Source organism: Malurus melanocephalus, unplaced genomic scaffold (assembly GCF_030028575.1).
Source record: "Malurus melanocephalus ecotype Western Australia unplaced genomic scaffold, MMel_1.1 scaffold_8, whole genome shotgun sequence".
Classification (NCBI taxonomy): Eukaryota; Metazoa; Chordata; class Aves; order Passeriformes; family Maluridae; genus Malurus; species Malurus melanocephalus.
Window position 1 is genome coordinate 2,270,342 of NW_026623240.1, and position 26,465 is coordinate 2,296,806.

At 40.5% G+C, this 26,465-nt stretch overlaps 1 protein-coding gene across 1 annotated transcript in view; it reads left to right on the top strand.

The window, feature by feature from the left end:
• Window positions 1-26,465, top strand: part of TGFBR3 (transforming growth factor beta receptor 3) — a 106,793-nt gene that overhangs the window by 26,798 nt on the left and 53,530 nt on the right. Inside the window, exon 3 of the mRNA XM_057374106.1 lies at window positions 17,007-17,191. Within this exon, the coding sequence (XP_057230089.1) occupies window positions 17,007-17,191 (185 nt within the window). The remainder of the gene's footprint in view (window positions 1-17,006; window positions 17,192-26,465) is intronic.

The window sequence follows — 26,465 nt, forward strand, 5'->3', positions numbered from 1 at the left end:
TCTGCTGCTCACCTGGGAGTGTATGCTGTACTCATGTCCAGAGCTTGAATTGTTTTCAGCTTCTTATTAGTTTTGAAAATGGGTTTAACAGTTAACTGCCAGTGTGCGTGCTCCTTCTGCTTACAGCTAACAAGCAGCTGGGCAGTACATTAAGAGAATATGGAACCAGTTAACTCTTGTAGAACCAGAATTCTCTCTTTCTTCAGTTGCCCTTGTAGAACTATRTGGGCAGAAATCCTGTAGGATAACACAAGGAGCATGTGCTTGATAAGGGAAGAAATGAGCAAAAGCAAGTCAAGGAGGAGAAAATCTTTTGGTGTTTTGGCAGGGAAGAAGGACTGTAGTGAGTGAACCTGAGTTGTTGCCTAGATAGAAAGAAGATGAGTGAGTGGTGGCATTTAATACGAAACTCCTTAAACAAGATTTTACCTCAATAGGAATGGTAAGAGATASATTAGTGAGTGATTTGTTTCAGAGCTCTGATGTTGCAGATGGCCTTTTCAGAGACATTTCCTAAGACAGCAATTATACCTTTTCATTGAGAATTATTTTGTTTTGGTATGGAGTTCGTTTTATTTCTGGTGGGCAGAGGAGAACCTCAAGGATACTGGTTAGTAAATGTTTTATTTTACTATTAAATATGTATCCCTTTATGTTGCGTAAACAGTATTGAATATCTCATTAGTGGACTTATTCTGTCAAAATTTACATTTATGCCTGTCTGGTGATGAACCTTTCTCATTTTAGTGAGGATGAGGTGCAAGTCTAGGATATATACGGCCCAATCTTTTTACATGTGGCTGCCATCTGTGTGAGCTAAATTACTCCCTATGAATCAGGCATACAATATGCAAGCTCTCTGCTCTGTATAAAGATCTGCTCCCAAGTTGTTTGGAGTCATCCTTTCTCACTCTTCGTTTAGTCTTTTCTCTGGCAAATCTCCCATGGACCTCATCTGGATTCTTGCCTGATTAAGGACTAAGAGCTTGACCCTGTGAGATAATAAAACCCCAACATCCCTGCAAGAATCTACAGATTTCAATGGAAGTTGAAGGCAGCATATGCTGCTAAAGTCTTCAGCATGTGTGCTGGGTTTAAGGTAATGATTTCAGGACTTGGCTGTGTTACAGTATACATACTGGCCCTAACTTGATTAAGCTATGAGTATATTACCCTGATTTGAATCCTCTATGGAAAGGAAAACACGTAGTCTCTCTGTGGATTTTGTGGCTTATTTAGAATGAATTTTCATTTTCTGAATGTGTACATTGAGATATTTCTCACCAGAAAATTTCACTTTATTGGTATTGTACTTTTTTAGGAGCTGTTTTCCTAAAAGCAGGGATCCAAGAGCAGATTGCTTTGGGAAGTGGAGTCCATGAAATTGTATGAACTAGGAAGGGTCGTAACTTTAACTCTTAYTGCCCACAGCCTTCCAAAATGATTCACTGTTTCCTTAAAAGATTCCAGTATCTCCAAGTTTCTGTTAAAAACAAAGAAACACAAAGCTAATTATCACATCCAGGAAGAAAACACATTACCAAATTAGACCATATAATGAGATAATGAGCTCAGTTGGATAGTGACCTTCAGCTCTTTGAATGGGTAATGCCCTTCAGACTTGATTTTAATAGAGCAGACTCCCCAGACCCAAGGTTTTAAAAAAGAAAAGAATTCCCACAGAACTTCCCAGTTTAGATGGGGGAAGGAAATACTGAAATGCTCACGCAACCCCCCAAATTAACTTAATTAAAAAATGGGTAGGTATGTAATGCATTTTAACTTGCAAATTATTTCTTACAGAAGAAGAAACTGATCTTTAATGTTGTAGTACTGAGTGTAGGTTTCTTTTGGAATACTGTTGCACCAAGGGACAAGAAGGGGCCTGAAATTCAATTTTAGGTTGAAAGAATAACCATTAAAAGACAAAAGTTTTTTGATTTAAAGGATGCAGCATAGCTACAGGATGCCTACCAAGAKAATCACTTTTTATTGAAAAACAAACCACAAATGCAGGTAGTATCTAATAAAAGCAAGAGTGTTTTGGGGAAAAAAAAAAAAGTTTTTGTCACCTAAAAATATAGGTAGCTTTTAGGGGGTAATGCTCTTTCAGTCTTTCAAGACCAGAACTTCTGTTTTGATAGACTTCTTTTGTGCCTATACTTCTCTTTCTTCTGCACCTATAATTGGCTTCAAGCATGATGTGTTCTATCTTCCTACAACATGGACTTCTGCTGTGATGACCCAGTGATATGGTGTTCATACAGATAGGAATAGCCAAGCTTGGATTCTTGGATTCTAAGTCAAACAGAAAAAATTGCTAAGGCCCAAGAGATGCAGCCCCAAAGAGGTTATAATGAAAAAGAAGTACGAAACAAAGACTAGTAAAAGTGCTCCTGAATATGCATCAGGCTGTTCAAGCTAGTAGCGTGAACCAGTCATTTTGTGGTCACTTTTCTTGTAGAGACTGAGAAAAGAAATGGGAATCTGTCAAGAGTAGAAGGCAAAGGCTGTGAAGGAAGGGAAAGAAATCAAGCATAATTTCTGTAATCCAGTTTGTGTTTTACAGTACATGGTTATCACAGATACATGGAAGAGGGCAGCAAGGAGGAGGCATAAGGACCTCCTCCTCACCTGTARATGCCTTTGGCTGGCTTCAGCTGGGAAAGTCTCCCAGTCTGTGTGGAAAGGACTGTAGAGTGTAGTGCCTGGAAGAGAGCACCCTCAGGCACTTCCTGACAACTCCAGGCTGTGTGCTGTGGCTGACACACTGGAGRGAAGGGATGCCATCCAGAGGGACACTGGCAGCCTTGAGATGTTAGCAAGTGCAGAGGTGGCCATGAGTTGATAAGGGGACTAGAGTACCTTCCTTATGAAGTAAAGCTGAGAAAGTTGGGGCTGTTCAGCCTGGAGAAGGGAAGGTTGCATGGAGGCATGGAAGCCTGAGAGTATCTGAAGGAGTACAAGAAAGGCAGAGAGAGACTCTTTGTTTGGGACGTTTAGTGACAGAACAAGGAGTAATGGATTCAAACTGAAAGAGGGGAAGTTTAGGTTAGATATATGGAAGAAATTGTTTACTCTAAGTGTAGTGAGATACTGGAACAGGTTGCCCAGGGAAGCTGTGGGTGCCCTATCCCTGGCAGTGACCGAGGCCCAGTTGGATGGGGCTTTGAGCAGCCTGAAGTAGTGGGAGATGTATCTGCCTGTGGCAGGGGTTTGGAACTAGAGGATCTTTAAGGTCCTTTCCAAATTAAACCATTCTATGATTCTGTGAATCCAAGATGAGGGAGCATGCATCCATTTTCCTGGCAATTAATACAAAATAATCTTTCCAGCCCCAATTTTCCTTAAATAATTCTGAGATTTTAATTCCGTTTAAGTCTGCGACTCTCTGTTGTTTCCCATGTATGGCTGTTAYTGTGTTTCAGGGCTGGGCTACTGGGTTCAGGGAATTGGAAGATCAGGAAGGGCATGGGGCATATGCTGTACTGTGACACTCTGGCCAGGTCTTGTATGATTATGTACGCCCACCATAAGTTTCTCCTCTATTAAGTGTGTTTAGCAATTTGCTTTTTCTTTTTTTTTTTTTTTAAAAGGAAGATGTGAATAAACTTTAAGTGGTGTTGTTCATGTAAAATATTCAAGGAGAACCTGCTGTGTTAGGTAAACAGGGTTAAAGTCTCGTTTAAAAGCCACCAAATTATTTGCCTAAGGACAAGCTCACTTTTTCAGCTGCTAAATTTCTTTTGCCCTATAAATTAGTGGTAATAATGTTAACGGGTTAYAAAAGGGGAAAATGTAGCAATGGAGCCATGTTAGTGCAAATCATTTATCTTAAGTGCTAAGCTGCACTTTAAATGATAGTTACGTATTTAGGAAACTGGGACCAAGCATTTCAAATGCCTTATATCCTCCACTTCCAGAATATGCTCTGAAGAATATTTGTCTAGGTTTATGCATCTGGAATTTCTGGTTTAAGTAATCTTTCTTCGAGATAACTTCACTGTGATGGTGGCAACACTGAGCTGTGGTGGAATGTCCTGTGTCTAGTGGAAGGTGAGTTGGTTGTTTTTCACACATCAGTATTAGTGTAACTGCTGAGTTTAATGTGTAACATCGCACTTCAAAAACAGGTTCTATTTTGAGTGAGGTGTAAGCACTAAGCTTATTAAATCAGGTATTGTTTCTGTTGCTTCTGGTCAGCCTTTTTTGTGTAGATGTTCAAAACAAAGACTTCTGAGGCCACTTGATCTCTCTGCTTGTATTCCACTTATCCTGTTGAGTCAGCCTTATTGAGAGGGCAGAGTTCAATTTCTTCCAGTTTGGAGAGGAAAAAACAAAGATGGTTTCTGCTTTTCTAGCTATAAGCCAAAAGCAGTTGACTTGAGTAGGCCTATTTAGTTATCTGAACACTGACAATTTTATAGAAGTAGTGGCAGAATATGTGAAAAATAACGCACTTGATGTGAACAGATACTGTACCCAGCAAACAAATGTCTGGATATTACTTATGAAAAAGTGTTTATTTTTATTTATTTATTAAGCCTTTTTATGGTTAAAACCCACTTCATGGTTAGATGGGTTCAGAACTTGTCTGAATCAGAGGTGCTTTTCCTCCTGTAGAAAACTTGCTCCTCCTTTGAGCCAACAAATTGTGAATGAGAGTTGAGCTGGTAAAAGCAAGTATGGCTCCTTCAGTCTCCTTGAAAAATGATTCTGTCAGAATGAAGAGCTTTATGTTAATTCAACAATAGTAAATAACTTTATGGTATCCAAAGGACTGTGCCATGAGATCCTAAATTTGTAAATTAATTGAAGTGACAGTGTATGCATTTAATAAATGATTTATCCAGTTCAGACTTCTCCCACATCAGGTCTAACATTGCTGCATCTAAGGTGATCTTCGCAGTGCAGCTGTAAATGCAGTTTCCAGGAGTTTAACACGGGAAGTGAGATGAGAAGGCAGGGGTTGTGCAGAAGTGCAATGTGGTTACCACTTGAAAAGGAGGTAACTCCAGTCTTGCATTCCATATGTGTTGTTAAGAATGGCCTTACAGGAACACTGATTAGGAAAGCAATTTTAAGAGATCATGTGTCATGACTGCAATGTCCTGTCACTGTAAATGGTGAGTTTAATAGTGCTGAGGAAATTAAATTAAATTACTTCAGGAAAAGCTTTTATGTTGAAAAACGACAGTCTCTTGCATGCTCTTCAAAAGTGAAACAAATGCCTTTTTATGACTAAAGTGAGTTAGATTGTTCTCATTTGCCCTGAATGTTTTGTCAACATCTAGATGAAATAACTATGGAGAGTTTGTGTGTACGTGTACATGTGTTTACACAGACGTACATACATAGAGCTTAGTGAGATACAGCATGAAGCCTTTTTGGTAATCAGAACATTTGTTAAGCTGTGCTTATTTGTGTTCTCCTCCATGGAAATATTTATTCAAAGTGAAAATGCATGAGGTGCTGTTGAAAGTGGTAGTTTGTGTCACTGTTGTACTTATGGATTAGATGGAAACTTAATTTGCACAGCACATTTTCTAAAATCAGCAGTATCTCTTTCTAGGAAGATCTTTTCATGTTCAGTTAGTGTGGCTTCACAAGCACAACCTGGTCTGAAGGCTCCCTGCTGCCCGTGGTAGGGCCAGGGGTGCAGGTTATTCCACTGCCCTTGGTGACAGCCAAGGTACTCCCCAAACTTCCTTGCTGCTCTCAAATGCACCAAGGGCCAGCAGAAACCTGCATAGTCTCTTTATTGCTGGCTTAGTTTAGTGTTGTGTTAGTGAGTGGAATCAGCTCCTGGGGAAGGCAGGTTTGATCAGCAGCAAAATGGCTTAAGGTATCTGGAAAGTATTGGTGGGAAGGAGGAGAGGTGGAGAGAATGAGGCACCCTGGGTTTGGCTGTGGTTAGATGTTGGATGATTCATCCTGTCTCCTAAATCTGCAGTGTTAGATTTTGTTTTTTTTCATAACCTGTAGAAATATCTGTGTACGTATAGGTCTGTCAAAGCTGCCATCCCATATATTCTTCACTTGGGTCCATCTCCATGCAGGTAGTGTGGCACCCTGAGTATGTGAAGCTGCGAACCATGCCCTGGGTGCCAGGCACAAAATTTATCACCTCCAGCGCCAGCCTGGTCCAGCCAAAATGTCTGAAATACCTTGAAAAACATTTGCCAGCATTTATCTTTATGGTTTTCAAATAGGGAAGTGTGGACATTGTCCAACAGGATGCTGTCCTTGAGTTCAGGACAGAGCAAGGACTTTGTAAGCATTCCTCAGCACTGGGGCCAGCCTGGTRTTTCCTCATCTTCTTTAGGCAGAGAACCTTGAAAAGCTTTTAGGACAGAGTCTTTCCTTGTAAAATCAGATCAGTTAATAAATATTCAGAAGTCTGAAGAGAAAACCTGTAGCAGGACATATTCAAGGATTGATTTCCTTGCTGATCCTGCAGTAGAGGGTGAGAAGCAGTTGGTTAACTGAGTGGGGGCTGGGGAAAAGTACAGAAGTCTTTGCTTTTTTTCTTTAGTTATTKCTTAAGTATCACTTTCTGTATTTTTCAAGACAAGACTAAAGCTTTTAAGTGTTTCAGGGAGGGAAGTTTTGTCTTGCTTGAGCACTTGATAAGGATCAGTTTTCAAGGTTTGTTCAGTAAGAAATTTAGTGATAGTGAACTCATCCTTAAAGGGTCAGTTACAGGAATTCAGCCTTCAATTGAACTTGTAATCTTGTTATTTTTAATTAGAAAAAAGCTGGTATGCTTTCAGTTATGAAGCCATCTTCCCCCAAGCTTTTCTCCTTCCTTTTGGCTTTTGCTGCTTCTGAGATCCCCACTGTATCTGATGCGACTGAGGTAAGCAGTTGCCAACTGCTGCAGCTGAAAGCCTGAGAAACAAAGCCACATGTCTTTATGTTWCGAGGGTCCTGTCCACTGATGGGGACTTTCGATCCCTTTGCAGCTGAGGGGGCCTGGAAAGGCAAGCCCAGCATGTCCTGGTCTGGCTGGCAGCACGTGGATCACGTGTTTCGATGCTGCTGCTCTCATTCTGACTGCTTCCAGCAGCAGTGTTTATCAGATCTTCCTGACACACTCAGCAGATCTTCCCTTTTTTAGTATGGAGTGATGTTTCTGACGTGCAAGCTGAGATTAGGAAAGGAAAGGCTTATAAAGTTTCATGCTTGAGTGAAGCACCTATATGTCAGTTTCTGACACATAGAACTAAGGGGAGGAAAAAGCCAAACCCCAAAACACCCTCTCCAGCTGCTTTTCAYTGAGTCCCTGGTGTTGCAAGCAAAATCCCCAGGCTTCAATACTGGTCGAGGATTACAGACAGTGACTGCTAGCCTGTTCTTCTGATGGGCTAGTCACAAATGGCAAGGCTCCCATGCAGCCCAGTGACAAAATTAAAGCAGAAGATGATTGCAGGAAGTTGCTGTTGGGCTGAGAGCCATACCATCTGGTACTCTGCATTTCTGTGGCTATCAAAAAGATATTTTTGAAAGGAAATCACCTCTCTCTAACTCTCCAGATGTGCATGCATCTATATACGCCAACGTCCAGAATTCWTTGTTCCCTCTCTGAAGACCAAAGTATGACTTGCTGATGATTGAATTGACAGATAAAAGCAAGACATCTTATTGAAAGAAGAGCCCTGTGTATGCAGGTGTGATGAATGCCAAGTGCTGATGAAGCTTAGGGGATTAGRTAGGAATAGTTAAATGAAATAATAGGGGTTGGATAGGAAAGAAAACTAGCCATGGAGGAGGAAAGGAGCTCATAGAAGGCGTAAAAAAAAGAGTACAAATAGAGCTTCTGTAAGTTCAGTGTGTCTATGTATGTGAAGAAAAGAAAGAAGTTTGGGCCAGATAAAAGAAATAAAATTAAAGGAAAACTTCTGCTTTGCTTTTACTTTTGAAGCTCAGATAACCTATCAAAAATAATGCTAATGTTATTAATTAAAGGAAAATCTGTAAATGGTTTGTAAAATTGTGTAATACTGTAATTGTTTAGGAATGTTTGTGAAGTGTCTAATAGTTTCAGTAAAAGCAATTGGAAAGTTTTCTAAATTGCAAGAGCAGCTATCAACTCTGTGGCTGGAATGCCCCCTGAACCAGCAAACACAAGACATCTCTAAATCTCTCCTGATCTCATTGAGGTAGAGATRAGAGATAAACCCTTCTCACTGCGTGGTAGTGGCCCTTGAAGAGCCAATATAAGACTGTGAGTTTTTGGACAAAAGATGGCTGCATATGAAATTCCAAATGAAAGTCAGTAGGGATCAAGCATGTGACAGTTATTTGCAGTTCTGAAAAACTACCTGGRATGTTTTAAATCGTTACGATTAAGAAAGAGTTGGGGAGGGGGGGAAAGGAAAAACAAACAACAAAATCCACCAATATGCCAAAAATCTTACCCCTGGCCCAGTCTAGTGTATGCATTCTATAATCTTACTATTACTGTGTATTTTGGTATTGTTATCTGTACTATTGATACTATCTGMGATGGGATTCCAACCCTTCCTGTGTTGGTTTGGAAATCATTAGAACTTGTATCAGCACTTTCAAGAATACCCGTGAGTTTGCAAACAACTGAAGTCTATATTTGCAATTTAAATAGGTAACATTTTGCTGAGAGAAACTTAGAAGACTTGTTTCTTTAGATATGCATAGATTGCTGAAGTTTACATATGTGTTTTTGAGCATGCTGTTTGATGAATTCCTGTATGGCTGATCGTGAAAGTAAGTATGGTTCTCTCTTTGCCTCCTGAAACTGATTTAATGAAATCTGCAATTTCCTTCTCTTGTCATCTTTAATTTACCCAGTTTCAGGAATACAGATAAAGCAGTAGTGTGTGTAGGATGGTTTGAAGAGTTTCAATACTAATTTATTAAAAATACAATGGTTTTGAAACCTATTTTAGTTATTTTTGCTCTAAGCAGGCATTAAATTTTTGTACTTTTTTTTCCCCCCTTTTGTCCCCAATATAGAGCTCTCTTGTCAACCAAGCAGAATGCTTCCTGTCGTTTTCTGATAAAAAGTGCACTTCCATTCATTGTTTCCATGCAACTTCCTATCCTTTCTATGGTAAAGAGGGGTAAATCTGAGACAATTTATGGGCTATCTCTAGGGAAAATAGACTTTTACGGCATGAAGTTTGAATATTGTTGGGAATAATGAGCAAGGAATGTTAGAAATAGTTTGTGTTTGTTCATTTCTTCCTCTTTGTACAATCACTGYGCTGAAGACAACTTCATCCATTAACAGTGATGAAAATTGCATTCTACATTTGCTTCTTCTTTTAAGGCACAATGTTTTTTTGCGTCTTAGGTACTGCTTGTTATCTGAAATGATTTTTTTATCTTCTACAGTCTTGATAAAAGTTCATTATACAAGTCAGCCATCAATACAAAATACAGCTGTGCCTAGAGGGCAGGGAAGCCCTCAATCTGACTAATGTTGACCACTGTTTAAAAAAGAATGGGTGCTTCATGGGACATAAGATTTACCCAAGAGAATCACCTGCWTTTCATTTTTTGACTAATTGCTTGAAACTTGGATTTTTTTCTACTACTTAAGGGTAACAAAGGGAAAAAGACAATAACTCTTTTTGAAACATTGATGGACACTTTGCTTTCAGTTGTTTGGCATGTAAAGTAGAAATTGTTCTTTCTGGATGTGTTTAAATGAAAGTCAATGCATTCATACTTTTCTGTTTATAGGGATTAAAAAGATGCTCTTATGTTAGTGGAAATGTTTTCCAAATACTTACTTGGGAGAAGGAATGGGAAGAGAGAGTAAGAGCATGTGTGGATGAGTGTGTGCATTCAGGCATGGAAAAATACTAGAGAAGAGTTCCTGTGTGCAGTGTTTTGCTCARACCTCAAGAGAAGGTAGGGCTCTGACAGTACTTCTGGTCAGAAAGAAGTACAGCAGAGGTTACATAAAATGTAGCTCTGTGGTAGAGTACATCTGCTTTTGAAAGACTTCTTTGTTTTCCAGGTGCAGATGTTTGTTTTCTAAGATTATGCCTCATGGGTAGCAGTGTCTTAAGATTGTGCTCAGCGGATGTTAAACCAAACAGGTTTTTTTATTCATTGCCTTTTCTGTTTAATTAACTAAATRTGTGTATAAACACGACACCTGGAGTTTCTTTTGTTAAACAAGATGTTTACTAATTGCAATTGCCTATCTTTGCCTGGCTTGCTTAGGTATCGAAATAGACTTTTGCTGTATAATGAATTAATTTGACTTCGTATTTYTCATGAAATGGGTAGTTTAGGTTTAATTCATAGTTTTTAAGTGCCAGTACATTGCTAGAGCACTTGAGTTTTATTTGATAGCTAACCTTTCCAATTAAACTTGCATCAGTTTTATGTCCTGATAAGGACAAGAAATCAATAGAGGCTTATTTTCCAAAAAGTGGAAGAAGGAATTTCTGCATTAAAAATGTAATTTGAGTTTTTTCTTACATGGGAAAAACTGTGAGGTCTGTGCAGGTAACACTTGAGATTAGATCATCTCTGCTAAACAGAGATAAACGTTGTGCTTTTACCAGTGGCTGGGATCCATGGGAGTGGATGTTTTGCAACACATCCACCAGAGAGGCATAAAAAATTATTTTGCTTAGGAGGAGAAGTCAGCATCAGGAGTTTGTACCAAGCATAACAGCAACCTAAAAAGGTATGGGGCATGTCATCTGAATGAGTCTCAGTGGGCAGGCAGATKATGTTAGATAGATTTTTACGATGTGTAACAGAAATGTTTAGAAAAAATGTAGAAAATAGTGGAACAAAAGACGTAGCAGATTAAGTGTAATTTAATGTGTTGAAACRTCTGAATAGTTTGGTCCATACATGGAATAAGTCTGGGCAGAGTTGATAATAGTGGAATGGGAATTAATTGGGGGATCATAGTTGGGGATAGACAGCACATGGAGCAAGGGTCTAATTGCACCTAGCATTGACACCAGATGTCAGTGTAAAGGTGAAGAATGTAGCTTAATGCATAGTTCCAGAGAAGTTTCTTTTCTTCCTTGGAGAAAGGGGAAGGGTACAGGGATGGTGTTAGGGAGTGGAGTTGCTGGAGTTTAGTGAGCTCGGAGCATTGGAATGGGAAACCTCTGCTGAGTTTTTGCAAAGCACATGTTTGTAGTTAGTACAGCTTGTATCTTTTAACTCCTTCTACAACCAGATCTTGCCATCTGTACTGGATGTTTCTTGAAAATATATTTTTCCCTTCTCAGTTTAAGTTTTATAACTCATTCAATTGAARATATTTGTGGAGTCTGGTATATTGGCTGTTTTGGTTGGCTGGATTGGTTTGTTTTATCAAAATAGCCAAAYTCAGTCAATGTCCATGAATCTTTTCCCTGCAATTTTAAACCTCTCCCCCTTGCCCCAATGGTAATTCAGTCAAAAGTAACACCACCATGAAAAATATGCTATAGATGTGCCAGTAAAAGAACTCCCTGAAAATTAAAGATTTGAAGGGAAAGGTGCCCAGCCCTTTGTACAACACTKATGCTGTGTTTGTGTTATCAGTACAATGCTTCTGTCTCTTTTTCTTCATATGCCCCCACATGATTTTCTGTGCATATTATTCTCATGGACTTTTTTGCTCTTTTTGTCCATTTCTGCTGAAGTTCTAAGATGCATTGAAATGCTCTCATGGACATTTGCTCAATTTAGTCCTGCTTTGGTTGCAGTTCAGAAGGGTTCWGCTGTTCCTTCAGCTGACGTAGAGTTTGCTCTAATTTTGTTGGTAACTGGTCAGGTTATGGTGCAGTGATTGAACAAACTCTATTTTTTTTAAAAAACATTAAAGTATCCAGGAATTGCCTTTTAAAAATTTATTATTTTGGGCTTTTTGGTCAGAGCAGGTCTAAAACCTTTGTTACTCCCATGCATTTCTGACTTTGTATTAAGGGAAGAAAGTGATATGGAAACACATTAAAATATTTTTTGACAGTGAATTTCTTACTCCTCCTTACCAAAATCATGGCAGACAGATTAGCAGCACGGTTGTTCTGCATCACACATGCTGTGTTTCATYCAAGCTGGAGCTGTGGCCATGATTTGTTTAGAACAAGAAAACCGTAATGCTCTACTCCCCAGCAAAATAGTCTGCAAGACACTAAAATAAATAAATCAGGGGTAGATTTATGCAAATATAAAATGCTTCAGTCATCTGCTTCAGTCTTCCTCCTGGCCAGTGTGAAGGTCCAATATTCTCTACCCTGCATCTTTTTTATGGTGTTCACACTCAGAGGTGAAAATTSTGTGACCCAGGAGTAATCCTGGACAGCCCAGCTCCTTGTGGTTGCTGATCATCATGGAGATGTTTCTGTTTCTCATGAGCAGAAACACTGCAGTTTCCTCTATGTTGCTGCYTCTCAACACAAAGCTGTGCAATATTTCCTACCATCTGATCTTGTGTTTTACATCTCCCAAGGCTGCTTGCCAGAATTAACTGGTCCTGAGCAGAGATGTCTTGCTCAAGTGCTTGCTTAGGAGTGTGGAGCTGGCTTTTCATGATCATCTGTACTAAAAGCTTTGTATTAATAGTGGAGGTCGTTCATTATCCTCTATACCATTCCAGTTACTAGGAATTTGACTTTTCAGGTGATCTTTTGTGAAGGAGTGTGCAGAAAGGAATTTAGTAGTTACTGTTAGAGAGCCACCATTAATAGTAGTGACTTACATTTTCTCATCACTTCTCTCTGTAAGTTCTTATTTGTCTCAACCCTGGAGTATATTTTTTGGTATAAATACTTCCCTCAGTGAAAAACTCTTTGAGAAGAAGTTTGTGTAGGTGGTAACAATTGCTCCACATGAAACAGTGGCCCTTYGCCCATGCTCTTCTCTCTTTAGAAGGACTGGTGAAGGTCATGGGAAGAAGTTATTGCTAAGTCTTGCTCAAGTGCTCTGTGGAGCTTTTTAGTTCCAGAGAAAATGGTTTCCACTCCCKGTTGTCATTCAACAGTAGGTTTGTTTCAGTCATCATTGTCACAGACAGATGTAAGAGAATGCCCTTAAATTAACCTTCTCCAAAAGAACTTTCATGAAAGTCTGYCCTTTGGGCATACTGAAATCTCTGTTTTAGTTAGCCTTCTCCACATCTTAGTGTGCCTTTCAGCGTAAAGTAATGAATCCTAGCAGGATCTGCAGTAATTTATATTACTTTGTACCTGACAGCATAGAGATCCCTGGTGTTCCTSAAGTCTGGATTCTGATTTTTTGATTTTTATATATAATGACTAGATTAGTGTCATTCCCTCATTCAAAAATCAGTTGGAATAAATCTGTCCTTCATGTGAGGAGTGTTTTATCCCATTGGTGTGGCTGGTACTCTCTGGTATGGCATATGGGAACCATGCTAATGTGCTGTGGAMCCCCCAGCACAAATTCACGCAATTTGTGGGAGCTGCTCATACTTTTCAGCTGACAACACTATAGAAACCACCATGGAAATACAATAGAAAGTATGTTGCCCTTTACTATTTGAATAAAATCAATCACAGTTATGAGTTGGTCTTAGGTTGWTGTGTTATCCCCCTTAGTGCCTTACTCCCATTTCTGCTACCTTCTTACAGCAGAGCACATGTTACTCATTAGTAGAATGCATGATATGGGAAACAAGAATGTTGAAGTTGTATTGAATATGTTCCAGATGAACACAGCTATGCAGTATCAAACAGGGTTGGGTCTGCACTGATTTCCTTTCAAATATTAATTKTAAGTGAAAAATAATTCAATACTCAACAGTTCTCTAGAATTCTGTATTCACTAAACATTTGCCATTGTGAAATACATACCTAATAATTGGTTCCTACAAAACTCCCTAACCTGCTTTCCACCCTCTCTAAAGGCATTAAACAACTAAAATTTGATTGTGGTAGGAGCCAGGATTTGCTAACAAGATTAAGTGGTTACATGCTCCAAAGTTAAACAAAAGCCCGAGGATGGCTGTGCGTGTGCACTTATGTTCTCAGCAGAGAAGGCACTAAAGGCTTGTGACCACACTAGGATGGATAAACTGGAAGATATCTTTGACCCTTTACATGCCAGTTTGATGGGGATGGAGATGCAGGAGAATATCTATACATGTTTAGAGCTGATAAGGCAATCTTGATGTGTTAATTGGATGTTGATAATAATGAATTTTGGCAGGATATTGGTGTTGCTGATGCAGGTGAGGTTGGCAGGAACAGGGTGTGAGACTGGAGTGGGAAGAGAGCAAAGCCCAATCCTGGGATTTGTGGAGGGCAGAGCAGCAGAATAGTAAAGCCTAGGAAGGATGAAGTGGCTTCCAAATAKAAGTAGCTGATGTGGAGGTGATAAACAATCAGATCAGTAGTGTACTAGAGAGGACTTYGTTGTTTTTTGTTTTTTTTTTCCTGAGTGGTAAATAYGCATTTTGTAGGATTTAAACTACACATGGGAAGTAAGAGAATCGAAGAGTGGACCTACKCCAGTAAGCCCCGCTCAGGACTGGTGCACAGGTGGGCTTGCTGCCAGCAGGGTGACAGGATTTCTGCTGGAGATCTGGCCCCTGTCCAGCCGGGGTGGAGTGCAGGCAGAGCAGGCATGCCTCATTCTGCCCGTCCCTGTGCAGATAAGCTCAGCTGCACACACTTATCCAGGATGTGAACTTCTGCTCCCTCYGGGACTGTTTCCATCTTGCAAGTTGAGCAGAACAGAGGGATTTCTTAAAGCACATTTGAGGTGCCAGCAAAGGAGACAGTTACAGCCTGAATGAAGCAGTCACAATCGCCTTACCCTTGTAGGAAGTGAGGGGAAAATCCAGATATCTTCCACTCTAATGTGATGAATTTGTTCAGAGTAAACACCAGATGAAGGCTGGAGGGTGGGATGGGTAGAAGTACTGCATGAAAATAGGTGTTCAGAGGGAAATCACACGGGAGGTAATGTGCTGCTTCTCCTGAATCTTTGCTAAGAACAGTGCACATTTTTGTCAGAAACTCTGGTTTTGGTTTTGTTCAGAGTCTTGCATTTGTTCCTTGTGTGTGAGTCTCATGATTGAAGCATCTTAACCATCAACTCCATTCTGGCTTACAAGAAGCAATTCAATGAACACGTGCTTCTTTCCTTCCTAGCCCAAGAAATGCTTGAAGTGTTTAGAAGAGTTTGTGCAGGCTGTATAACATGGTGTGCTGTAGGACTTACACATCAGTGGCTGGGGCTAATTGATGAGTAGATTCTGTGGTGTGCTCTTGTACATCAGGAAAATGTGGCCTCTCAACTGGTTGTGTTATTTTTACAAATTCTAAATATTTCTTCAGCTGTTACAAAGGGCAATTTTTTGATGGATCTTTTTTTTTTCGTAAATAGAGTATCATTGCTTGGACTGGTCCCATTTTGAATGTCTATTCTTTAAAAGGAGTGAAATAAACCCCAGAAAACCTCAAGACCTCCAAGCTGGTGGTCAGTGCTACTGCCAAGCTCCTCATTTAGGAGCAGAAAGTTTGTTTATCCTCTGTACCCCAAGCACAGGCATGTGTAATTTATGCTTTSAGCATTGCCTTTACAAATAACCCTGCTCTGTGGGAGCTCATAGGATATGCAYTATGCACTGGTGGGTTTCAGGAACRGCCCCTTTGTGGYCCAAGGCACTGCAGAAATCTCCTGTGCTTGAGGGCTTTGCTTTTTCCAGATAGTCTGGTTTAAGACAGACTCTGACTTGTAAATAAATGGCCAACTGCAAACTGTATCTTGAAAAAACTGTGGTTTTAACCAGCAAAGTGTTGGTCGGTGCTAATACAATTAAACGTGTGTGCACCAGAGTCAAATTATCTCTAGTGCTACAATAACTGTTTAGACTTGAGAAAACCAGATAGAAACKCGGCCATTTAATCAGTTGGGGATTTTTTTAATTTGAACTTCTTTCAAAGGAAGGATTTTACTTCAATTGCAGATGTGCATGATCTGGAAAAAAAATATGCTTCTAGCTTGTATTTCTCTTTTATGCCTGGCAGCCTCTGAACTGGTTCATGTGAGTCTAATTCTTATCTGAGTGACTTTGGTGCAAATTAGGGGTTAAGTCAATTATGTTCTCCTGTGATCTTCTGAATCAAGAACATACATGTATCTGTTAGTGTCGGGTGGGTTTGAGCTGTTTTGGAAAAGCAGGGCTGTTTTTCATAAATATTTGTCTTGATTTMGTTTCTTGAGATATAGTTTAAATGTAAACTGCTCTGTATGTTTCAGCTTTTGTGCTATCTTGCTGTATCACATCACACGGTCTCATGTACTGTATARGAGTATGGCACTACATCATGCTGTGGTGATTATTTGAAAGGGCGTACACTCTGTTTTGGACTAGATAACTGTTATCAGTGTAGATAATTGCTGTCAGACACAAAATAGACTCAGTAAACAAACATTTCATTTTATCATGTGACAGATGCCTGCTGTTTTGTACAATGTATTTGAATGATGTTCACTATAAATCAGCACTGCTTCAAAAGCAACAAATCCAACTCACCCAAATCCTTCCTGATGTAATTACCTTTATAGTAGAGATTAACTTTTCATTGTTATATACACGTGATTGCATTTTCAGTGTTTGCAGATAACAGTGTTTGACATAAACAAATAATTCACATCTAAGACAAACGAATTCCCCTGACCGCCATCACTGGTGATGGGGTTTTTTTCCTTTTCTTTTTTAAACAGGTTTTTTTTAACCTTTTTTTTTTCCTTTGTTTTATCTCCTAGTAAAGAAAAGACTACCTTCAATTTCAGAATTCATACTTGAAATTTAGACTTTCAGAGACAAATCAACCAATGAGTTATCATACTCAGGAGAACTTAGAAGGGCAACAGGAATAAATGTCTTCATTTTGTGGAGAAGGAACACAAAGTTTCTGCTCATGTTCCTGTAGATTTTCTAAACAAATGGATGATCGTTATTTGACAAGTATAAACGATGTATTGCTTTTTTTTCTCCAGCTGATGTGTAGCTGTGTTTTTGCCTGCAGGTCCTGTGCCTCAGAGGGAATGTGTCTTATCGCCTGTTAACAATTCGCACCCAGTCCATGCCTTATTGGAAAGCTTTACAGTCTTGTCTGGCTGTGCAAGCCGGGGCACGACGAGCCTGCCACAAGAGGTGCACGTTCTCAATCTCAGAAACCCCAAGGAGGGTCTTGGCCATCATGAAAGAGAGGTAAAGGGGAAATTACTTTTTGTCCAGATCCCTGGTGATAAGTATGTTTGCAAATGGGATTATTATACATTAGTTTGCTGCATAAAGTTTCTTCTGAGCTGTCACCAAAATACTAYAAGGAGCCATGTGCAATTTGCTTGGAGGCAGTCTGCCTATGCTTTGCATGTCATRTGAGTAAACTGGTTCCATACCCAGTCACCCTCTTCATCACCTTTCACAACCACGAAGTATACTTAAAAAAGGTGGTGGGGTGGGCAAAGGAAATAAGAAACAGATTCAGCTCTCCAACAGGTCTTTGCAGAATTGGCTGTCTTCAAAAGCAGATCGTTTACCTAAATGTGTTGTAAATTAACATGAATACCTTTGGATCCCTGCCATGACCACTATAAACAAATACTGAAGTTCAGATTCTTTTAYCACTGCAATACAGCCTTAATGCTTCGCTGAGGGGGGACTGCTGTACAGAAAACAAGTGTTGCTGACTATGGCAGTCCAATTACTTATTTATGTGTGCTGCACTTGGAGGGACTGGCAAGAACTTTAGCTGTTCTGAGAGCAATGGCAGAATAAAATTTTTGATGTAAAGTAGTGCCATACTGTAGTTTACTCTCAAAACACAGTGCCAAAGTGCAAAGAAAATGTTGCATGCCATGGCAGCTGAGCTTTTTAGTTCATGTTCTTACAGTATTTCACATATAAATCCATAGTACTGTGTCCTGTGAAAGCAGTGTGTGTGTAGACAGTTAGAGAATTTATAATGAGAGAACAAAGATGACGATCTAACAGGGAGAAGCTTAGAAAAAAGGGGATCTAAATCTGTGCTGAAAACTTTCAAGTGGAGTCTTTTATAGTGATTAAAACAAAGCCAGATTCTCTTGGCCAGTATCAGTTTTTCCACTGACTTCAATATCAGCTTTGTTTCTGATGAGTTCAGCTCAATGGGTATTGTATGCATCCATGAAACTTCAGCTGTTGTGTTCATTTACAGTATATATACTGTCTTAAATATCTAGTWTATGATGAGAAAAAGTATTTTTTGTTTTTTCAGTTGATATCTTGTTGGCTTCCATTAAGCAAAATTGTTAGGTCTTCTACTGTCATGAGATGAGTAGAAAACTCACTCTTTTTTTTTGTGAGAACATKAACGAGGAACAGATATTTTTATATTGGGGGGTTGTGTGTGTTTGTTTTGGGATTTTGTTTTGTTTTGGTGTTTTTTAAGCCTTTCATAGTATGCCAGGCACTGGGTTATCAGCCKGATAAGTACACTGTGAATGACTGAAAGAAGTGTAAGTACAATCAGTTCTCTGGACATGAAGACCAAATTGTAGGGCTTTTTTGGGTTTTTGTGGCTTTTGTGGGTTGTTTGCTTGGAGAATGTGCATGTGTTTGGGTTTTTTGTTTGTTTTGGGGTTTTTTAGCATAGTTTCTGTAGTGATTGTGTAGCTGTATGTGAGTCTATGAATTTGTGAATGCTTCTCTCATCACCCAGCAAACTTTAAATCCATTGCTAAGCCATAAGTAAATTTGATATGAGTAGATCTCACAAGGTAATGACAAGTTTTGTTGCAAGCAGGCGGAAGAGTGCCCTCGCTGTGAGGACATGGTATTGGGGGAACTTGTAACTTCTTGGTTACTAAAGGGTGCCCAGGGAAGGGATGAGGCAGGCTGCAGCTGGAGCTTGTACCTCCCGAGAGGGCAGAATGACTCAAGTGCCGAGTGCACATTTGCAAAAGCCCAAATTTCYCTCTGGCCTGCTGCCGGTGCCGCTGGTGCTGCTTGCGTAAGGCGGCCTTTTCTGCAGCGGAGCGCACGCACAGCGCCAGCGGATCACGCGCGCACGAGGATGCAGCCTGTGCCCCTGCTGCCAGATCAGCCTGACACAACCAGAGAATTAAATACTTGGCTTTGAAGAAAAATACTTGCTGTCTAGCAGAAAGAGGCTGCTTGTGCCTCCTCTAATGTGCTCATGGTAAGAATGCAGTTTGCCCTAAGCTGTCTTGTCTGTGCTTTGGGGGTGTACTGCAATTGTAGGGCACTGAACAGATTTCAGCATTTGGAGCCCTTAGCCTCCTTCTCCCATTTCCTGAGCAATTTCCAGTCACAGCCCTTGGAGATGGCTGCTCTAAAAATGCACAGGAAACTGGAGCGAGGCTTGCTGGCAACAGTGTCGAGCAAAAGAGTGTAAACAACTTGGAAAGATCAGATTTTACTTATAGGATTGGACTCTGAGAACAAAGCAGAGCAAATGTTATCTTTTCCATTATTGCAGAAACCAAGTGGCCCTTTGTCTAAAAGTAGAATGTACCCATCATCTTAAGTTACATGAGCTTGATTTACCAGCTGAGCTATTTCCTGTTGCCTGCAAATGCTGATAGCAAAGGTAGAGATCTGTTTGTCATACAGTATTTCCAGGAGAATCCAGAATAAAACCAGTGGTTTTGTTTGACAGCACATTACTTAGATTTAGYGACATCGAAAGCATGTTTAAAATAAGTCATGTATTTGTTCAGAGGTTGGCTGAAGTTCTGATAATATGGAATGCAAGATCTGAAAATCTTTAAGTGAAGGCTTGCTTTGGGGGAGGAGGTCGGGTTGTTTTGTTTTTAACCTGTGCTGTGCTAGAGTGCTGCTAAATTACACATTACTTAACTTGCTGGGAGGAGTGTAAACTTCYCCTAGCAAATTCTTTGGAGGACTCATGCATTAAACATATTTGTGCAGTTATCCTGGTTCTCATAAATATGCAACATACGTGTATGCATTAATTTAACTCACTTTGACACTTGTGTAGAATATACAGACAACAAGCGTTTGCAAATTTAAACATGGGAGGGGTGGCTGTTGGGGGGGTGGGCATGGCAGGGGTATGTGTTCCTCCTGTAACACAGGCAGGCTTTTCAGTAAGGGTTGGTAAGATTTGGGTGCTTTTCCTGCCCTGTAAAAAAAAAAAAAAAAAAAAAAAAAAGGACAAAAAGACTAGAAATGTACAGGATTGTGCATTTTGAACAGTCTTTGCAAAACTGAATCAGTAGTTTAGCACTTTCTTGTTAAGGCAGAAATCTGATAAATATAAGGTCATGTCATGAAATGCTGTAATCACATTTAAGATCTTCAAGGACTTTGTATTTTACTTCATTAATCCCACTGGGGTGGCATCTTGTATGTTGAGACTGGGAATGTCATATTTCTTCAAGTAAGAACCCTGAAGTTCCAATCTTTTTCAAGTATTTCTTAGAAATGTCTTTTATCACAATTCATATTTGGCCATGCTTTATCATAGGAAATAGAATACGGGTGCATGTAATAGCCTCAAGTGTTTATATTGAACTTGGCATGAAAAATGCAAGCCTTTTTTGTTTGTTTTATTTGATCAAATATTCCTGGGGAAGTGAGTGCGTGTGTGCATTTCTGTACTGATCTGGGTCTCAGCTGAATGCCAGGAACTACTGAACTCTTACAATAACTTTCTCTTTGGCTTTGGGTATCTTCACTACTTCAGTTTCTCAGTTTTTAGAAAGGAGACAGTTGCATTCTCATGGAGCTGTTTGTTCTGAGGAAGAGTTATTGTTTGCAGAGGCCCTTGGAAAGTCTAGAGATTTGCACCAGAAAAATGTGTATAGAAAGGGGGAACAATAATTTTAAGATGTAAGTCACTCCTTAGGTATATTATCAAGTCCTTTTCCTATGCCTGTTGGTTGAATTTCCCTGAGCTGCTTTGAGCACACAGTCACAACTGAAATAGTTAAAGGGGGAGAGGAGTGGCATATAAAATTAATCTCATGTGAATACTCAGGATTGAATACATATGAATACATGGAATCAGAGTTCCTGGCAATGGATTTGCTATTGTTTTCGTTGACATCCTCATCCTCAAAAACTTTAAGATGTTATGCCTGATACAGATGTTTAACATGTGTTAAATGAAATGAAGGCAGGAAAACTGAGGACTTGTCTTTATTTTTATAATTTTGAGTAATGCCACTGAGGCTGTAATAATTCAACAGACCTTTTACCCACTGTTTAATCAGTACTACTTGGCAATGATTTAATAATAACTTTTAAAARTTTCCTTTGAGAGTAAACCTGGTATTGAAATTGCTGTTAGCCCATGGAATAGGCTAACTATAATAAACTGATCCTGAATTTAGGATATATTTTTTCTGTGCCACAGTGTGTTTTTTATTTTAGGACTCTGAAGATCTGGGTGACAAGGGTGGTGAAAACCTAGTTCATTTGCCTATTATGCTTGATATTTACTGTGTTTCCAAGTGTGCTTATGTTAACTGTTTTCAGAAGTTCTACAATAGCCTTACCCAGGGCTATGTCAGGGAAAATGTTTTGTTTCATGCTCAGGCTTCCAGAGATCCAGGAACAGCCTTGAGATTCAGCTCAGATAAAGGGGCCACTTTCTGGGTGTATTTTAAACATGCTGACCTGCAGCACCAGAGCCATGGTCAGAGAGGGCCTGGAGGTCATGTGCCGACAGCAGGCAGGAAGGGAGTTCAAGGTTTGTTATTTGACAGCTGGAGTTAGTGAGGATTTTGTTACCTATTCATTTGTTTGAATAGGTATGTGCTGCTGCACGTGGGTGTGTTTAGTACTTCTGGTAGGTCAAAGGCCTTTGCTTTGAAGAAAAATAGTTACTGCTTTAGAAGAAGCTTTGAGAGATAAAACAAAGCACTGTGTTTCTACCAAGGTACAGATCAAATCGGAATATTGCAAGGGTATTTTCCTTCCCTTGCCTCTTCACTTTCTGACCACCTTARCTTGGCAGCAGTAGTGAATCTCCAGCTATGGCAGCAGGCCTGCAGGTTTCAATGCAAGTGTGAACAGGGATTTTGAACCTTCTGCCTCTAAAAGTGTCCAGCTTTCCTGTCATGCTGAGCCCGTCAAGGTCCACTCGATCGCCTCACCTGTTAATTCTTGTTCCTTAATGTGTGGCTCATGAAGTTGTGCAGAGGCAACATGATCAGTCATATGGGGCACGCAGAATGACAGTGGAAAATGAGTTTKGCCACCTGCAAGCCTCTCTGTTAGATTTGAGGCTGACTACTGCTTTTTATTGCAATCTTCATGCATGGTGGTTTGAGAGGGAAGGGTGCCGCATAAGAAGATCGAGAATGGGAAGTCCAGATGAATTACTGCTTCTACCAGTGCTCTGTGCCAGGGAGGTCAGAGAGTCAAGTTGTGATTGACACTGTGGCAGACGTGCTCCAGGAACACCCTGTATTTTCTGCTTGGAAAGCAGGAGTTCCTCATCCCGTGCATCTCTGATCCTGGGTCATTTCCAAATCTTGCCTACAGCTTGTGGTAGCTCCACTGGCTCGCCAGGGTGGTTTTGCAGGCTGCTGTTACTCCCTTTACACACAGCCTTGACCGAGAGCCCAGCTGGAGCACTGGACTGAATCAGAAATGAAGCACATAATGGGTCTCACAAAACCTTAAAGATAGGGGCAGCATGCTCCACAGAAATCATARTCATTCAATGTCTTTCTCAGATAACTCCATGTCGGCTGAAAGCTGCAACTCCCATGCAACTGATATACTAAAATGACATCCATGTCTTAATTGCCTTGATTGATGAACATGGCATTGCCATATCTTTAAGAAGTAGCGTTTGCTTGTTTTTTAAAAGCCCTCACAACACTCTTCCCCCTCTTCTCTTTGTTAGCACTTTGAGGCATCTGTGCTTGCATAAAATCCCGTCTTTTTTTAATGTGGGTTTTTCATCTTGTTTGTCTGGACTGCAGTCTTTGCGCGTTGTTTTTAGCCAGCTCGGGATTTGCTGGTCATTGGATTTGGCAGTCATTTCAAGTTCTGCCTACCAGAACTGCCAGAGGAAGTCCTGTGTTGGCCAGAGGAGCCTGTTTGTACAGAGCTGGGCATCCTGCAGGAGCGTGGCTTGATGCGTGTCTGCCCTTAAAGAGGCAGCAGTGACATCTCATGACTTGGAAAGTGCTGTGCAAACCCTTGGTATTTTCCGTTTTTAGAAATGGGACTGTTTGCTGTGTGCAGCAAGTGAGCCCTGTTCTGAGTTCAGAGAGCTGTGTGGAGCAGTGTCTGAAGCCATGCCAAGGCCTACCACAGAACGCTAAAGGGTTCAGAAGGAAAAATGTCACTATGAGTTTTCTGGTTGCTCGCAGTTTTTGATTTTGCTGACTGCTGCTTAAAATGTCGTGTTKGAAGCTGTAAATGGGACTCTTGTTTTCCTCTGATGCAAGTGCCTGCAGGTACTGATGTGCTGTTGCAGGGTTGTAGAAAGCAAGAGGGCTCCTGCTGCTGTTTACTGGATGGACTCTTCCTGTCTCTCCATGGCTTGTGTATGTAAGCRCACCGTGCACATGTGCTCACACATTTCTTTCAGGCAGATGTGTGTTGATTTTTGATCATACACTATGATTCATATTCATGGTTTCCAGTTCCCTCAAAGCTTCTCTCTGACATGTCTTAAAGTATTTATAAATTACTGCTTTGTCTGTAGTTACTTTCCCCAGGAAAAGATAATGAAGGATGTGATAATATTTCCACTCCATTTATATCACAAATCCCATGGTCAGGTTCCAGTCTAGCTTAGGGCTCACSCATGTGTGTGTGAGATGTTGGAGCAACATTTGTCATGAGTGCTCATGTTTATGTTGTTCTCTATAGTGGCCGTTTGAACCAAACAGATGGCAGAGTTGAGCAGAACTGCTTATACAGACGCTGCTTTCTTTACTACAGACAGAAGGTTTTGAAGAGTGTTTTTCAGGGCAATTCTAGTTCTCAAAGCTGTGTAATACAGAACACAGTGAAAATTGAATTGAAATATATATGCACAGGGAAAGCGGGATTTTGTATAATTTAGGTAAACGAACCTAACATAGGCAGTGTGTGTATGATATCTACATAAAATTTATCAGTAAACTCTTTGGGTTGTACTTTCAAGATGACTGTCACAGAACTAACTCTCTCAGTATGACTTATGGTAATTCAGTTATTAACCTTTGTGTTCTGTCCTGATACAAACCCTCAAGCTCTTTTATTACTCTTGCACTGTGAAAGTAATACCACTTTCTCTCACAAATAGGACTCCAATAACTGACCTACCTGTTTGCCAAGTTATCAGGAATARCTTGTATTATGTAGGTGTTTGCATAAATGATTAGCATTTGGCAGCTCCAGCATAGAATAACAATTAAGGAACACCAGAAATTAACTGGCTATGTTTTTGTCTGAAAATAAATTATGTGACCAAACTGTGGGCAGAGGTAGTCCAACATTTTCATGAAGTTAGAAGCATTACTTTGTAATGTCTCCTTGTGTCAGAATTTTCTGACACTGTGTGAGCTGTGGTACTTTCTGGAGAGGCACTCCAGTAAAACATTACCAGCGTAGTTGCCTACTCTTGCACTTTTCAGGAGAAAGTATCAGTGGTGCAGTAACTCACCATTTATGCACCAGACACAGACAACTGTGCTGCGAGAAGCAGAGCAGTATGTTTAGTGTCATAAAGCATACCACTGTACTCATCTTGCACATGATGCCTTTGATAATGTTGTAGTACTAAATTTTGCTTGTAGTTTGCTTTTTTTAGTTCTGTTGTATCAGGCAGCTGAATTACATCTCCTCGTGGGGAGACCCAAATGTGCTGCAGTTCCATCCTATTACACAGATCATCAGCTTGGTTGTTTAATATTTAGGGCTAGAAATGCRCCAGAGCTTAGACTGAGGGAAAACTACAGATGTTTTTGAATATGCTGCAAGCCCTTAGGCTTTTGTTCTAAAGGACTCTCTCTCTCATCCAACTGTTGGACACAACTACCAAGTCAGTGGATGGCCAGGTCARTTTTCTCTCTGGTTCTGATGATAGACTTTAGATTTTCCTTAAAAACAGTGTGATACTCTGCATACAACAGGTGCCAGACTCAAGGGTGATATCTTATCCCTACTGAAAGGTGTAGGGAGCTTTGTTTAGTTCACGCCTTGAACTCGTGTTTTGGGGCTGCCATTTAGCAGCTGAGGTCACTTGGTCTGTTCAGCCKAGAGAGGTGGAGATTGAGGGGGGACTTCATCACATTCTATGACTTCCTCATGAAGGGAAGAGGATGGACAGGCACTGATCCCTTCTTTGTGGTGACCAGGGACAGGACTTGAGAGAATGGCCTGAAATTGTGTCAGGGAAGGTTTCGGTTGGATATCAGGGAAAGGTTCTTCACCCAGAGGGTGGTCAGGCATGGGAACAGGCTCCCCAGGGAAGTGGTCACAGCAACAAGCCTGACAGAGCTCAAGAAGCATTTGGACAACGTTCTCAGGCWCATGGTGTGACTCTTGGGGATGTTTCTGTGCAGTGCCAGGAGTTGGACTCAATAATCTTTTGAGGGTCCCTTCCAACTCAGCTTGTTCTGTGATTCTCTGATTTTTCCTCTGAATCATTAATAATGGGAACATTATGCATAATTCAGAATAGTTTGTTAGTGGATGTTGGCATGTTCACATACTGCAGGACTTGATTTTTAAGCTATTTGTGTCTAGCACAGCACACCCTGACCTTTAGCCTCTATTGCAGGACAGACAGGGGTGGGGGGAAAAGGACTTCTCAAACACCTTTTGGTCAAAGGTTTTTGAGAGTACTTCTTAATGAAGAGAGTGCAGTGGGCCATAGGTCCTAGTTGGGCAGTCCTTATCAAATTTTTTGTTCTCTTGTCTTCTTTTTCGTGGAGCCTACTTTTCCAGTCTGGGTGGTAGATTGTGCGATAATATTCTCTTTTGTATGAAGTCACGTATGGGACCACAACAGTCTCTGGTTTAATGCCAGTAGCATTGGTGGAATTATGCCAGCGGTGAATCTTTCCCAAGATTTTTAAAGCTGAGCTACAACTGCTGTTTAGTCAATCTGATTCTCTCGRTACTGTGTGGGCGAGAAGGTCCAGGCAATGCCAGTCTCTTTGCAATCATGTATTTAGGATAAAATAAGAAAAGGGATGATTTTAGAATTAAGAGTGTTACATGAGACTTGGAAATAAACTTCAGTCCCCTGTGCACCTGGGTAGATGCTACCAGAGACTCAGATCCACTCCCTAAGGATTGAGTTGTGTTTCATCCTGGAAGCAACACAAGGTCTTTCCTTCCCTCATGCCTCATGTGTCACAGCCCCCACCCTGCTCTCTTCCAAAGGGACAGGTCCCTGCCCAAGCAGCMTGCATGAGTCCTGGTCTGGCAGAGAGAAGGTGGCATGGTGTGTCCCTGGCAAGGGCTGTGAAGGTGGCAAACAGTGGATCCTGTGGGAGAAAAA